Below are 17,371 nucleotides of genomic sequence, written 5' to 3' on the forward strand. Positions count from 1 at the left end.
CTCCTGAGGTAGCACTTCCTCCACAACTGATTTCCTGATTAATGTTCCATACATTCAAAGTTGTTATTATGAATTATTTGGATTTTGGCAAGAAAGTACAATTATATTCAACATACTAGCAATAAATCATCTTCTGCTATAGTAGTATGCAATTTTAGGAATATATTAAAACAGCCATAATTTAAAAAAAACCTTCTATTTTAATTTTTTCACAAAAGAAAATTGTTAAGTGCTTAAACTTATAGTAGATTATGTGCTTTATGTCCAAAGACATATTTCTGCTTCTTGTTTTAACCAAAACAAACTGCCAATGTCTTCTTTTATCAAATCTTGAAATTGTTATTTTTGTTTCAATCAGCAAATCCAATTCCAAATTACTTCACAGAGCATTACAGATTCATTTCTTTCTTGTCTAATATGAAATATATGGAAATCAAGGGCAACTTTTAAATATTTGTAAGTTGTCAATGTCGTGAAACAGGTGTGCAGTGGGAGTGGAGTAGACAACATCATTGATTCGTATTGTGAATAGTAACAATCTCATTTATAACCAATAGGCAATCACAAACATAGGTTGAGACACTCAGTTTTCACTGTTGAGTGTAACATTAGGGAATTAAGTAGTTAATACAGTTAGAAGATTTAAACCAGTGACTGGCACTTAAAAAAATATTTGATAAAACTAAGTCTTTCTGAGTATCTTACTCATAAAAGTTGTTCTATGGATGTGCAATGTGATTAGAATATTTCAATTACTTTATATCAATATAGTAGTGTTCTATATTTTGTCTTTTTGTCATGAATTACTTCAAGAATCAATTTTGGTTAAGAGCTTTTAATTTGCCTTACAAAAATATTTTTTGTTTAGTCATTGTGAAGAGTAAATCTTCTACATCTACCTACTTCAATTTCAGTATCAGTGTATTTTACTTCACCTTACATATTTCTTGAACCACAATAGTAATTTTTAATTTGAATTTGTGCCTATTTAAAATGAATAATCTAATTTTTTAATCTCATTTTTATTTGTGATGATCAGTGTAGCACAGAATCACTAAAAGCACAATCTCTGAGCAAGCACAAACAGCTTGCTCACTGTGGTGACAGTATTTCTGTTTATAAGTGCCAAAAGAAGAGTTAACTTGTTTTTCTATTTAAATCTAATATATATCAAATGTATGTTAACATAGCTATGATTGTATTTATCAATGGTTATTTTGGGAAAATGAAATGTTAAAGGTAGAACATAAAAGTTTTAACTTTCAAAGCTCCTAATTATGATTTAGAGAAGTGATTGGTTTTTGACATAAGCACTCATTTCTTTACAGATCAAATTTTAATGAGAAAATTTCCAGGTTCTGTAATGTCTCTAATAAAGCATATCTTCTTTCCTGTTTAAATTTAAATAGTTTATATTAAGCTTTGAAGAAAATCAAATATATTGGAGGTTTCAGAAGCTTTACATAAAAAGTCTATTTTAATCAGTATGGGGGAAAATGCTATAAGACAGCATGTGACTAAAACAGTTATTTCAATTAATGATTAATTTGCATAATTACTTTAAATAATTAGAACCCAAAGAAAAGACAAAAGCAACTCAGTATATTATACATCTCAAAGGAAGATGCTAGTAACAGAAAATAATCTTGCAGTTAAGATGTAGATTAACAACTTTGGAAATGAATTTTTAATCAAAGTTAAGGAATTTAAAACCTTTAGGAAAAATGAACACAATTTACAATATTACAGTCATGATATGATATAGAGTACTTGATATTACAATTCTCATACAGTAACCTGAATATTGGTAGGCAGAATAATGGCCCTTCAAAGAAGGTAACTTCTTAATTCCTAAAATAATTCCTAGAAATACGCTACCTTACCTGGCAAGACAGACTTTGTAGAAATGATTAAGGATCTTGCATTGTAGAGATTATACTGAATTATCTATAAATGAAGTGAAGTTGTTCAGTCGTGTCTGACTATTTCAGACCCCATGGACTATAGCCTACCAGGCTCCTCCATCCATGGGATTTTCCAGGCGAGAGTACTGGAGTGGGGTGCCATTTCCTTCTCCAGGGGATCTTCCCAACCCAGGGATCAAACCCAAGTCTCCCATATTTAAGGCAGATGTTTACTGTCTGAGTCACCAGGGAAAGCCTGAATTATCTACATGTAGTCCAATATAAACGCAAGTGTCAAAAGAGAGAAGACTCAGAGAAGGAGATGTGAACAAGGCAGCAGAAGCTGGAATCATACAGATATGGAGGGGACATAAGCTAAGAAATGCAGGCAGTCTATAGAGGCCAGAAAAGTCAAAGACACAGATTCTCCTCTAGAACCTCAAGAAGAAACACAGACTGCTGATATCTGATTTTAGTTTATGGATCCCCTTTGGACTTTAACCTCCCAGAAATATAAATTTGTGTTGTTTTAAGCCACTAAGTTTATAGTAATTTGTTATACAAGTAATAAGAATCTAATATTTTTGACAAGTTTGAAGGATTTGAGACCAGGTTCTGATCTAGGAAATTCTATGAATCTTTCTGTGCTTCTTTTCCTCAGCTACAGAATGAGCATTGTTGTCCCAATTTTACCTACCTCACAAAATTATATGAAAGTAATATTAATAATTTAAATAATGCACTATTTATTCTCCAGTTCAAATAGCTTGCTTCCATAATGTATTTACTCAACAAGTATTTATTGAGTGCCATCTATGTGTCCTTGACATTGGGGATAAAGCATTTAAAAAACATTCAAAAATCCTTGCACTAATGAAATATGCATTCCAATGATGGAAAGGTAGATGAAATACAAATAAATAGAATATATAATATGTCAGATGATGACCAACACTCGAGAAAAAAAATGGCCATGGAAAGGATATAACAAATCAGGAGTTGGAGTTTAGAGTGGTTCTGCAAAGTTTCATTGATAAGATATTTGGGTCAAGACCTCATGATATTGAGAGAAAGTGACTCTTGTGCATATCTAATGGGAAATGTTCCAAATTATTCAAAGGCTCTGACTGACATATGCCTAATTGTTCAGAGGCTAATACATGTACCTAGAAGACAGAAAGGCAGATACTGGCTAGCAGATGAGTGCAAAATGATAAACACGAAGGTAGTGGAGTTGGGGTAGATGATTGTAGGCAAGCCCTAAACATAGAATTAGAAGCTTCTAAATGACTCAAAACAAAATCAACATGGCAAAAATGGGCTTCCCAGGTGACTTGGAGGATAAAGAATCTGCCTGCACTGGAGGAGACCTGGGTTCGATCCCTGGATCACAAAGATTCCGCTGAAGAAGATAAGGGCAATCCAGTTCAGTATTCACATCTGGAGAATTCCACGGACAGAGGAACCTGGCGGGCTACAACCCATGTTGTCTCAAAGAGTCAGACATGACTAAATGACCAGTACTTTCACTTTAATTATGTTTTTTAGAACTATGGATAAACTTTCATAGGTGAAAAATAAATCACTATTGAAGACTGCACCGCAATCTTATTTATATGTGACATTTCACACTTAGCTTATATAATCTGTAGCATGTTAGTAGGAACAGCAGATCTCTTCATTTGCAAGCTGCTGCTGCTGCTGCTGCTAAGTCGCTTCAGTCGTGTCCGACTCTGTGCGACCCCATAGACGGCAGCCCACCAGGCTCCCCCATCTCTGCGATTCTCCAGGCAAGAACACTGGAGTGGGTTGCCATTTCCTTCTCCAATGCATGAAAGTAAAAAGTGAAAGGGAAGTCGCTCAGTCGTGTCTGACTCTTCACGACCCCATGGACTGCAGCCTACCAGGCTCCTCCATCCATGGGATTTTCCAGGCAAGAGTACTGGAGTGGGTTATTTGCAAGCTAGTAGAGGTAATTATCTAAAGAGAGAAATGAAAATAAAACTCAGCATCATAAGGTTTATAACATCATTCAGAGGTAGAGTTACTATAATACAATGGATACCATGTTGCTTTTCTGATAACAATAATGATACCATCCTATTTTAAAATTAAACCATTCTACATAATTTAAGGGCTTCCCAGGTGGTTCTACTGGTAAAGACACTACCTGCCAGTAAGAGTAGATATAAGAACTTGAGTTCAATTCCTAGGTCAGGAGAGCCCCTGGAGGAGGGCATGGCAACCCATTCCAGTATTCTTGGCTGGAGAATCCCATGGACAGAGGAGCCTGGCAGGCTGCAGTTCACAGGGTCGCACAGAGTAGGACACAACTGAAGCAACTTAGCATCCATGCACATAATTTAAAAATTTATAAAGTGTAGCATTATAAACAATTTATGAACTATATAATTTTTATGACTTTATTTTTTCATTGTATACATTTTACAATGCTATGCCATGCAATATTCTAAAGCAAGGCACTATATATTCTTGCTTTGAAATTTAAGTAATTTGTGAAATAAATATTATCATGAACAAAATGTTTTTCATTAGATATGCTGGATTTCCATTTTCTCTGAAGAAATGAGTAAGAACATCTAGGCTAATAAATACCACTGAACTTGTTTGTACTTAATTTTCCTGGGAAAGCTACAGAGTCGGGATACAGAGACCCAATTTCTTTTGCTCTTAAGACATCTAGATGCTTTATCATAAGACAGCAGAATAAATCTTGTTATCCCATGTCTGATTCATCTTGGCTCTGTAGTGTTTTTACTCACATCTCCCTATTTTTACTTTGTTCCCAGCATCCATTGAATCAGATTTCTTTTCCATCATAAGGTGTTAGCTGACACTTGCCAGTGTGATTAGGAAATATTGTTATATTGTTTCAATGGCTGTTTATGCACTGAAAGGCACCCCATCAATTCCTGTAATAAGTCACTTTGAGATAAATTTGAATAAAACTACAGAGTCAAGTGAAGTATAGAATAGGGATGATTTGCTTTATTTGCCACTTGCTTATCTGGGTCTCTTTTACTATTGTTAAAGTGCCCTGTGTGTGCTAGATGAATGATATAAAGAAAACAGGTAATCATTTGGCAGAAAGGAAGTTCAGAAAGAAGTTGAATGAAGGTATTCTCTCTCTATAAACATACTCTATCAGCAAGCTAAATTTGTCTATTTTATATCATGTTATCCACTTCTTTTGCGTAATCTAGATTTAGTATAATGATCAAGCTCCTTGGATGCTTTTAAAGAAATGTCTTTATGTGTGAGCATTTTTCCCAGTGGGCTTCTTTGTAAGAGTGTACCAATTAAGTCATTTTGAAATAGCAAGCAAGGAGAAAGTGTAGGAAGAACTCACCTCAAGCAAAAGACACATTTTATTCACAGAGATTTTTAAATGACGTAAAAACGTTAGTTTTCAAAAAATTGAAACTCTGTTATTATTTGAGTTATATTTTTGTAATACCAATTCTGAAACTTCATAGTATTCAAGCAAAAAAGTTATAACAATCTGTGAATAAATGATATTTAGCATAGGTAACACAGGAGAAAGGATCAAACAAGAAATATATAAGATGATAAATATATCATACTTTTATTATTATATTATAATATATACTTTATATATTTTATAATATATAAATATATTATATATATTATATATACTTTATATAGTATAATATATACTTATATTATATTATACTTATATTATTATATCTTATACTTATTACTGTAATAATAATAATGTCAAAATAAATTTGCAAAATTTAAATAATTCAAATTTCCTGAAAATTTTGATCTTATACAGTTGCAATATAATCTTCAGATATTTTCTAATATTAGAGTCATTTGTATGGTTTATACAAAAGTGATTTAAATAGAGTTTAAATTCATCCCCATAGGAAACTTTCAGTGAATATAAAATAGATTGTGATTAGTAATTTTAGCAAGATAAAATACTTAGAAACAAGTAGCATTCTTTCTTTCCCCTCAAATGATAATTATAAAAATAACTGTCCAGCTACTTATAGGGCACATGAACACTCATTTTGAAATGAAGCAGGACCTTATGTTGCTTGATCCCCATGCCCTCCACCTACCTTTTGTCTTTGGAAAATCTTTAGCCAAAGAAAAAGTTTAGGCAGATGGCATTACCTGGAACCTGAGAGGCTATACGAGGGTGTCGGAGGCCTGGTGAGAGACAATGGCCAAGAACAAACTAAGAGGGCAGAAGTCCAGGAATGTATTCCACATAGCCAGCCAAAAAAGCTTTAAGGTTAAAAATAAAGCAAAACCAGTTACCATTAATCTTAAGAAGATAAACATTGTGAATGATGAACAAGTTAACAGAGTGAATAAAGCTTTTATAGATATACAGAAGGAACTGGGAAACTTCTCAAAAGGCCTTTCCCTTGAACCTCTGCAGAAACAACTGGTACCTCAGCAGTGTCATGAAAATGTAACAGTTAATGTTGATGAAGCTACAAGATTAATGGCTCAGTTGTAATATACCAATGATGCATCAAATTCCCTAAAAAGACCAATAAATTTAATCTTTTATACAAAAAAAAAAAAAAAAGTTTAATCAGAGACAATACAGAAACAAAGGAAAACAGTTGAAAAAGATTAAATAATAGCAGCTTAGTTATTAAGCAATGTCAAGGACCTTTAGTTCCTCTTCAAGAGCTTATAGATAATATTCTGAGCCATATTCAGTGAGCTGTCTTATAAATCCCGAGAACACCCACCAGGTGGAAGAAGTCAACTACATGATTACCAGACTGTAGCCATGACATAAACAGCCAAGACTCTGAGAGCTGGCCTCAAAGAAATGGGAACAAATTGACCCTGGAACTGAAGATTAACTGTACTTAAAACAATAAAGATGATCCTGGTCAGATCACCAATGACCGATTCTAAGATGGTTGTCAGAGCTGGCTGTACTGTCTCTGCATGTAACCCCTTCCTTTCAACTATCAAGTGGGCAAGAGCCCACTGATTGTCAGTCAGCAGAGGTAGAAGTCAGCCTTTGGACAGGAGTCTACCCCTTCTCCCAACCTAGGTAGCTGGCATCAAATATAAAGCAAACTTTACTTTCCATCAACCTTGACTGTTTATTGTCTTCAGAGAAGTAAGCAGTCAGACCTACACTTTCATTAATATTTTCTATTTTTCCCTCTCTCATCATTCCATAGTTAGTATTGGATTATGGCCAATCCATGGCCAAAACATTCATATGGGTTAGGATTAGAAACACCCAAACAAAATTTTTGGCCAACCCAATACAATTTGGTCCCCTTCATGAATGACAGCCTTGTGTGGTGAAGGGGCTTGCATAGCTCAATAAAGCTATGGACCATGCCATGCAAGGCCACCAAAGACAGATGGGTGGAGAGTTCTGACAAATCATGGTCCACTGGAGGAGGGAATGGAAAACCACTCCAGTATTCATGCTGAGAGAACCCCTCTAATGTGAACAGTATGAACTGGAAAAAAGATATGACACCAGAAGATGAGCCCCTCCCCCAGGTCAGAAAGTGTCCGATATGCTACTAGGGAAACAGTGACAGACTTTAATTTCTTGCAGCCCAAAATCACTGCAGACAGTGACTGGCAGCCATGAAATTAAAAGACACCTGCTCCTCAGAAGAAAAGCTATGACAAACTTAGACAATGTATTAAAAAACAGAGACATCACTTTACCAACAAAGGTCTGAATAGTCAAAGCTGTGGTTTTTCCAGTAGTTGTGTATGGATGTGAGAGCTGGACCATAAAGAAGGCTGAGCACCAAAGAATTGAGCCTTTCGAACTGTGATGCTGGAGAAGACTCCTGAAAATCCCTTGGACTGCAAGGCGATCAAACCAGTCAGTACTCAAGGACATAAACCCTGAACATTCATTGGAAGGACTGATGCTGAAGAGCTGACTTATTGGAAAAAAACCCTGATGCTGAGAAAGACTGAGGGCAAGAAAAGAAGGGGGCAACAGAGAATGAAATGGTTGTATGACATCATTGACTCAATGGACTTGAGTTTGAGCAAGTTCCAGGAGATGGTGAAGAACAGAGAAGCCTGGCGTTTGGCAGTCCATGGGGTGGCAAAGAGTTGGATACAACTAAGCAACTGAACAATGACAAAGTGACTCATAGAGAATTAGTGTTTTATAATCAACTACTGTTAAATCCACTTAGATTGCAATTTAGAAAAAGAAGATGCTTAAAAATTCAAGAAAGATATTGAGAGACCAGATTTATACATTAAGAAATACAAACTTTCAAGGGGTAGGAGTTTAATGAAGATAGGATGAAAGTAATACAAGTGAATAAAATTCAAAAAAGACAGGTGCTAAAAGATTTCCATCACAAAGCAGCAAGTGCTGATTATGGGTCTCTGAGGGTTTTTTTTTGTTTTTGTATTTTTGTTGTTGTTGTTATCTAAGGGATGAAAGTCTGTGATAAGTAGTATTCTTCCCTTCCTAGGGATTCTGAATATTTTGGAAAATAATACAAATATGAGAATTTCGGAGGCCAAACTAACAGTTTTATTGCAGGTAATGCCTTGTTTGCAAGGGAGGGTTTGTGTCTTTGATTGCTCTGCTCTGCTAAATTGCTTCAGTCATGTCCTACTCTTATGAAAAGGTGAGAGGGTTAACAGTCAGGTAGGAAGGTCAGAGGTCCCCAAGAGGCAGGAGGAAATAAACTGCAAATGGCAGACATTTTTTCCTTCTCTATACAAAATTAAAGGAGGCTTCTTTTAATTCTGTGTTATCATGGAGACACCTAGTTCTGTGTGAACTTAACTTTTCTCAAACCTTGAGCTAATCAATGCATTTTTCTCATGGGAAATGTTTTTTCTTAAGCTATGCTAATGAACGATGTATTTGCTTGGAAATCTGCCTTCTTCAAGATTCATGTCAATTGTTTTATGGCTGGGGATGACTCACCTTGTGCCAATGCTATCTCAAAATGCATGTCATGGGAGAGGGTCCTGGTGCAACTCTCTCAATCTTGAGGTGTTTCTTTTAGCTGATGAGCAGCATGCTAACAGGTATAAATGGCACCCAACTCCAGTACTCTTGCCTGGAAAATCCCATGGATGGAGGAGCCTGGTAGGTGGCAGACCATGGGGTCACACAGAGTCAGACACGACTGAGCAACTTCACTTTCACTTTTCACTTTCATGCATTGGAGAAGGAAATGGCAACCCACTCCAGTGTTCTTGCCTGGAGAATCCCAGGGACAGGGGAGCCTGGTGGGCTGCTGTCTATGGGGTCGCACAGAGTTGGACACGACTGAAATGACTTAGCAGCAGCAGCAACAAGTATAAAATGCCTTGCAAAAAAACTAGCAAGGAGCTATCCTTTCTGTACCCTTCTGAGGTCTACGTCAGAAGCTTTCTCTGTCTTTTTATGCTTTAATAAAACAGCTACATGAAAACTCTGAGTGATCAAGCCTCATTTCTGGTCCTGGATCAAAATCCTCTCCACCAGAGGTCAGGAATTCCAGCATAGTTCACAGCTTGCAGCCAGCCACAACCTTTCAAAGGGAAGGTCCGAAACAAGATCATTTAGTTTCTCTGGAGACTACCCTGCCTCCTAGAGACTGCCAGGAAGACATCTATCCAAAGGTACTTAGACCAATAGTTATTTACACTTTTCAAAGAAACCCATTAAACAATCATTTTTCCCTCTTCACATGCTCCATCTTATTACCCCCACACATATATATTAATAATAAAAAGCTAGAGAGAGGCTCAGGCTATTCTTAGATAAATTTATTTTTATGATGCTATGTGTCATTCCGCATAACACTATGTATATTCTATAAATCCATGCAGCTGGTTCAGCTTCCATTAATGTTTTACCATAGTTATATGAGTATTACTAAAGTGTTCAGTCTCAAGAAATAAGCCAGGCTCTGGGCTCCACCATGCTTGGAAGTCTTTTGCTTCAGTCATTCAGCAGAAGTCAAATTTTTGCCACCTCTGCTTGAGTCCAGATCCTGAGTTCAGGATACCTATATCTTTGACTCCTTCTATGTGTTATGTAGTCCACAACTATTAATATCATATTTGTGAATGTGTACATGTATATTCAAGGGTTACTCAGGTGGCACGTGGTAAAGAATCCTCTTGCCAATGCAGGAGATGCAAGAGACAAGTGTTCAATCCCTGAGTCAGCAAGATCTCCTGAGGTAGGAAATGGAAACCCATTCCAGTATTTTTGACTGGAAAACTCCATGGACAGAGGAGCCTGGAATGCTACAGTCCATGGAGTCACAAAGAGTTGGACTTGATAGCCCACACATACATACACACATATATTCAGAAGATATTTATCTGGGAACTCAGAGAGAGAGATTAGAGCGTGATAGGCCTAACAGTATAAATTTTCAGAGCCATTCTGACTAGACTTCAGGATTTTTTTTTTTTTTCACTATAGATGTTAAAACACACACACAATGCCATAATCACATGATTTTAATATGATAGATTGTATTTGTCACTACATATCATGACTCTGAATACAGTAGATTAACAAAATGGGGGTTGATTTTACCTTTTCACAGATGTAAGTATCACAAGGCTGGCACAGAATTTTCATAATATGAACAGTAGCTTAGAATTCTTTCATCTTTCTGCTCTGCTATCCTAAGCACATAAATATTGTTCCCATGCTTCTATGTGCTTAAAGTTTGTTTCACTGAATTCTAAAGAAAAAATTTCCCTAATTACAATTATATTTTAATCCAGAAAGATTGCAGTGATATTTTAAAGCGAATAATATCATTGAAAGAAGCTTTAATATTTTTCATTTGAATTCATTAAATACTGCATATTTAGGTAGACATATAGCAATAGATGAGTTAACATGCTGTTGTTTTTCAGTCACTAAATCATATCCAACTTTTTGAAACCCCATGGGCTGTAGCACACCAGACTCCAATGTCCTCCGCTATCTCTTGGAGTTTGCTCAAACATATGTCCATTGAGTCAGTGATGCTATCTAACCATCTCATCCTCTGCCACCCCTCTCTCCTCCTGCCCTCAATCTTTCACAGTATCAGTTCTTTTCCAATGAGTCAACTCTTCACATTAGATAGCCAAAGTATTGGAGTGGTAAAATAATTGACTGTATCCAACACCCAAAAACTAAACTTAGCTTGTTAATGAAAACAAAGCAAAAAAACAAACAAAAATAATTAAGCTTTATTTGTTTGATTTATTGGAAAATATCCTTTTTTAACAGATCCTTTCTGGCATCACCCTGTTCATTCCTCCTATGCCCCCACCACACTTCTCAGCAAAAACAAAGTGACTATCATAGCATTCAACTAAGCAGTCTTGAAGTGACGCTACTGGGGAATGTAATAGGAGTTAACTTTGTAAATTTATAAATATTTTCAGCATAAAATTTAAAATGGATCTCTTAATGCCTGTATTTCCTGATTAACACACTCTTACTTGAAGTTTAAAGACTCCCCCATTCCCATTTGGAAAATGTGTTGAATTATTTTCCCTAACAATTTGAGGCCTCTTTACTCACCTTTTTTAAACAACTTTCTACCCTGATAACACTGTCATGTAATGATGAACTCAAATATGTGTTGGACTCAAGAATATGATTTTAATTCAGATCTGCTAGATTTGGAACTTTCTTTGACTATTATTATAATCATATTTTAAAATGCACTAATTTAAAAAATAATATTTTAGGCTAAATTAGGATAGAATAAGAAGTTGAAACTTCCCAGACTGTCTCTTTGTGAAATTCAAATATTTGTAAGAAATTTATCCATTTTTTTTTTGATGTAGAAATTCTCTCTTTAATCTATGAGGGTTAAATAATTTAAATAATCATATTCAAGTTTAGTTAGTGAGGAGATATTGGAATAAAAGTGTTTTATTTTCAGAAATATATTAACTCTATAAAATATATGAATTAAAAACTTTTCTATTCCCTATGTATTTTTTGTTATTTTCCTTTTTATTAACTCTGATATGTTATTCAATACATTGAGACTGGATAATCCAAAAATCAAGAAGAATGCAGTGCAGAGTAAGTGGTCAGTTATTTTTGTAAAATATGAGTCATTCAATACAATAAATGGTGTATTCCTATCAAATCAATGCAAATAAGTTGAAAACATTGTAATCAGCAAGTAGAAAGTGGAATATGAACACATTTCAACTGTCTAAAAAATAAATCTAGGGTGACTAGAAGCAGCTAGTTGAACCAAGTGGTCATTTTCTCAGGAGAATCTTTGTCATTATCTTCAGACAAGGAATGCAGCAGTTTTAGATATTCTTGAAGTCTCACAATGAGAAAGCCATCACACATTATAACCAAAATAATAGGAAGCAATTAATAAACTTCATATGTGAATCCCAAGCAAGTAAAACAAAGGTAAAAGAAGCCCATAAAATGTGTCATAACAGTTTTATGACAGTTTAACACAAGAAGATTCATCCAATTCCAAAAAAATGTAATTTCAGAAAGAAATGTCACTTAACTTGAACATAGAATCAAATTGCATATTTTTCCAAGTTAAAAGCTTCATTTTTCTTTTATTCTAAAAAAAAAATAGCAAACCAAATAGAAGCAGAAGTATGGGCCAAATATATCAAATGCCTAAGTTGTATAAGCAAAGAATAGAATCAAAATAAGGTGAATGTAAAAATTAAAATTCTAAATCAGAGCTCTTTTTTACAGAATACTTTTTAAAAGAAAGGAAAAGCAATCAACAAATATTTTTATTATGCTTCAATTCTGAAAGCTAATTTTTGACTTCGTTAACAAGTTATACTTTGATATGAATCCTTGGTGCTCATTTAAAATATAGATATTAGGAAAGCATGTTTGCCAACAAAGGTCCGTCTAGTCAAGGCTATAGTTTTTACCAGTGGTCATGTAAGGATGTGGAGTTGGACTATGAAGAAAGCTGAGTGCCGAAGAATTGATGCTTCTGAACTATAGTGTTGGAGAAGACTCTTGAGGGTCCCTTGGATGGCAAGGAGGTCCAAACAGTCCATCCTAAAGGAGATCAGGCCTGGGTGTTCATTGGAGGGACTGATGCTAAAGCTGAAACTCCAATACTTTGGCCACCTCATGTGAAGATTTGAATCATTAGAAAAGACCCTGATGGTGGGAGGGATTGCCCGCAGGAGGAGAAGGGGACAACAGAGAGTGAGATGGCTGGATGGCATCACCGACTCAATGGACATGAGTCTGGGTGAACTCCGGGAGTTGGTGATGGACAGGGAGGCCTGGCGTGCTGCTATTCTTGGGGTCGCAAAGAGTCGGACACAACTGAGTGACTGAACTGAACTGAACTGAACTGACGTTACAATATATTGCCTTCTTTCCTTATGAGTAATCCAAATTTGAGACTATGTAAATAATACGTTTTCTAAGGCATTAAGTTTTTATCAGTAAGGGTACTAAACCTATAGCCTGGTATCAATGTGAACATCGTGAAATAATGGTCTGTAAATGCAACACTTTATTTCAATACATTTTCCCCATCATTTTCAATCTCCTACCAGAGCATCATAAGTACCAGTCTTAGCCCAGTTACTATGAATCAGATTCTAATACTTAAAATAGTTCTGAATTGTTATATGGTTTCTAAGAATAAGGTGATAGTGGAGACTCTATTTGTTCTATAAGACACACCTCACTTCTGACAAAATGTGGCCCACTGGAGAAGGGAATGGCAAATAACTTCGGTATTCTTGCCTTGAGAACCCCATGAGCAGTGTAAAAGACAAAAAGATTGGACACTGAAAGATGAACCCCCCCGGTTGGTAGGTGCCCAACATGCTACTGGAGATCAGTGGAGAAATAACTCCAAAAAATGAAGGGATGGGGCCAAAGTAAAAACAACACTGGTTTGTGGATGACAGATGATAGAAGCAAGGTCCAATGCTACAAAGAGTACTATTGTGTAGGAACCTGGAATGTTAGGTCCATGAATCAAGGCAAATTGGTCAAACAGGATATGGCAAGAAATGGAGTAGCCATCATAGTCAACAAAAGGCTCTGAAATGCAGTACTTGGATGCAGTCTCAAAACAATAGAATGATCTCTGTTCATTTTCAAGGCAAACCATTCAATATCATGGTAATCCAAGTCTATGCCCTGACCAGTAATGCTGAAGAGGCTGAAGTTGAACGGTTTTATGAAGACCTACAAGACTTTCTAGAACTAACACCCAACAAAGGTGTCCTTTTCATTATAGGGGACTGGAATGCAAAAGGAGGAAGTCAAGAAACACCTGGAGTAACAGGCAAATTTGGCCTTGGAGTATGAAATGAAGCAGGGTAAAGGATAATAGAATTCTGCCAAGAGAAGGCACTGGTCATACCAAACACCCTCTTCCAACAATACAAGAGAAGACTCTACACATGGACATCAAGAGATGGTCAACACCGAAATCAGATTGATTATATTCCTTGAAGCCAAAGATGGGGAAGCTCTATATAGCAAGCAAAAACAAGACCAGGAGCTGACTGTGGTTCAGATCATGAATGCCTTACTGCCAAATTCAGATTTAAATTAAAGAAAGCAGGGAAATTGAAGAAAGCAGGGGAAATCACTAGACTATTCAAGTATAAGGTCAGTTCAGTTCAGTTGCTAAGTCGTATCCGACTCTTTGACACCCCATCACAGCATGCCAGGCCTCCCTGTCCATCACCAACTCCCAGAGTTCACTCAGACTCACATCCATCAAGTCAGTGATGCCATCCAGCCATCTTATCCTCTGTCATCCCCTTCTCCTCCTGCCCCCAATCCCTCCCAGCATCAGAGTCTATTCCAATGAGTCAACTCTTCGCATGAGGTGGCCAAAGTACTGGAGTTTCAGCTTTAGCATCAGTCCTTCCAAAGAAATCCCAGGGCTGATCTCCTTCAGGATGGACTGGTTGGATCTCTTTGCAGTTCCAGGGACTTTCAAGAGTCTTCTCCAATACCACAGTTTGAAAGCATCAATTCTTCAGCGCTCAGCTTTCTTCACAGTCCAACCCTCACATCCATACGTGACTACTGGAAAAACCATAGCCTTGGCTAGACGGACATTTGTTGGCAAAGTAATGTCTCTGCTTTTCAATATGCTATCTAGGTTGGTCATAACTTTTCTTCCAAGGAGTAAGCATCTTTTAATTTCATGGCTGCAATCACCATCTGCAGTGATTTTTGAGCCCCCCAAAAATAAAGTCTGACACTGTTTCCACTGTTTCCCCATCTATTTCCATGAAGTGATGGGACCAGATGCCATGATCTTAGTTTCTGAATGTTGAGCTTTAAACCAACTTATTCACTCTCCTCTTTCACTTTCATCATGGGGCTTTTGAGTTCCTCTTCACTTTCTGCCATAAGAGTGCTGTCATCTGCATATCTGAAGTTATTGATATTTCTCCCAGAAATCTTGACTCCAGCTTGTGCTGCTTCCAGCTTAGTGTTTCTCATGATGTACTCTGCATATAAGTTAAATAAGCAGGGTGACAATATACAGCCTTGACCTACTCCTTTTCCTATTTGGAACCAGTCTGTTGTTCCAGGTCCAGTTCTAACTGTTGCTTCCTGACCTGCATATAGGTTTCTCAAGAGGCAAGTCAGGTGGTCTTGTACTCCCATTTCTTGAAAAATTTTCCACAGTTTATTGTGATCCACACAGTCAAAGACTTTTGCATAGTCAATAAAGCAGAAATAGATGTTTTTCTGGAACTCTCTTGCTTTTTCTATGTATAACCTAAATCAAATTCCTTATGATTATACAGTGTAAGTGAAAAATAGAGTTAAGGGACTAGATCTGATAGATAGAGTGCCTGATAAACTATGGACAGAGGTTCATGACATTGTTCAGGACACAGGGTTCAAGACCATCCCCAAGAAAAAGAAATGCAAAAAAGCAAAATGGCTGTCTGAGGAGGCCTTACAAAATAGCTATGAAAAGAAAAGAAACAAAAAGCAAAGGACAAAAGGAAATACATACCCATTTGAATGCAGAGTTCCAAAGAATAGCAAGGAGAGATAAGAAAGCCTTCCTCAGAGATCAATGCAAAGTCTTTAACAGAGGAAAATAATGGAATGGGAAAGACTAGAGATCTCTTCAAGAAAATTAGAGATACCAAGGGAAAATTTCATGCAAAGATGGGCTCAATAAAGAACAGAAATGGTATGAACCTAATAGAAGCAGAAGAGGTGGCAAGAATACACAGAAGAACTATACAAAAAAGATCTTCATGACCCATATAATCATGATGGTATGATCACTTACCTAGAGCCAAATATCCTGGATTGTGAAGTCAAGTGGGCCTTAGGAAGCATCACTACAAACAAAGCAAGTGGAAGTGATGAAATTCCAGTTGAGCTATTTCATAACCTAAAAGATGATGCTGTAAAAGTGCTGCAATCAATATGCCAGAAAATTAGGAAAACTCAGCAGTGGCCACAGGAGAGGAAAAGGTCAGTTTTCATTCCAATCCCAAAGAAAGGCAATGCCAAAGAATGCTCAAACTACTGCACAATTGCACTCATCTTACATGCTAGCAGGGTAATGCTCAAAATTCTCCAATCTAGTCTTCAGCGATATGTGAACAGTGAAATTCCAAATGTTCAAGCTGGTTTTAGCAAAGGCAGAGGAACAAGAGATCAAATTGCCAAAACTTGCTGGATCATCAAAAAAGTGAGAATTCTAGAAAATCATCTATTTCTGCTTTGTTAACTATGCCAAAGCCTTTGACTGTGTGGATCACAATAAACTGTGGAAAATTCTTCAAGAAATGGGAGTACCAGACCACCTGACCTTCCTTTTGAGGATTCTGTATGCAGGTCAGGAAGTAACAGTTAGAATTTGACATGGAACAACATACTGGTTCCAAATACGAAAAGGAGTACATCCCTGGAAGAAGCACAAGCTGGAATCAAGATTGCCGGGAGAAATACAATAACCTCAGATATGCAGATGACACCACCCTTATGGCAGAAAGTGAAGAAGAACTAAAGAGCCCCTTGATGAAAGTGAAAGAGGAGAGTGAAAATGTTGGATTAAATCTCAACATTCAGAAAACAAAGGTCATGGTATCTGGTCCCATCACTTCTTGGCAAATAAATGGGGAAACAGTGGGTGACTTCATTTTGGGGGGCTCCAAAATCACTGCAGATGGTGACTGCAGCCATGAAATTAAAAGACACTTACTCTTTGGAAGGAATGTTATGACCAACCTAGACAGCATATTAAAAAGCAGAGACATTACTTTGCCAACAAAGGTCCATCTAGTCAAGGCTATGGTTTTTCCTGTGGTCGTGTATAGATGTGAGAGTTGGACTGTAAAGAAAGCTGAGCATGGAACAATTGATGCTTTTTAATTGTGGTGTTGGAGAAGACTTTTGAGAGTCCCTTGGACTACAAGGAGATCCACCCAGTCCATCCTAAGGGAAATCAGTCCTGGGTGTT

The 17,371-nt window shown here is 36.7% G+C and overlaps 1 protein-coding gene across 1 annotated transcript; it reads left to right on the forward strand.

Moving 5' to 3' along the window:
- The first annotated feature begins 6,063 nt into the window (after nucleotides 1–6,063).
- Nucleotides 6,064–6,442, forward strand: LOC102282389 (hypothetical protein). Its single transcript, XM_005904725.2, has one exon. It carries the CDS (start codon nucleotides 6,121–6,123, stop codon nucleotides 6,421–6,423), a length of 303 nt encoding a protein of 100 aa, XP_005904787.2. The 5' UTR covers nucleotides 6,064–6,120; the 3' UTR covers nucleotides 6,424–6,442.
- The last annotated feature ends 10,929 nt before the right edge of the window (nucleotides 6,443–17,371 follow it).

This window comes from Bos mutus, chromosome 1, assembly GCF_027580195.1.
Source record: "Bos mutus isolate GX-2022 chromosome 1, NWIPB_WYAK_1.1, whole genome shotgun sequence".
NCBI classification, from domain to species: domain Eukaryota; kingdom Metazoa; phylum Chordata; class Mammalia; order Artiodactyla; family Bovidae; genus Bos; species Bos mutus.

Bases quoted from the DNA above. Each gene is read 5' to 3' on its own strand.
- LOC102282389 (XM_005904725.2), top strand. From the start codon at position 6,121: ATGGCCAAGAACAAACTAAGAGGGCAGAAGTCCAGGAATGTATTCCAC.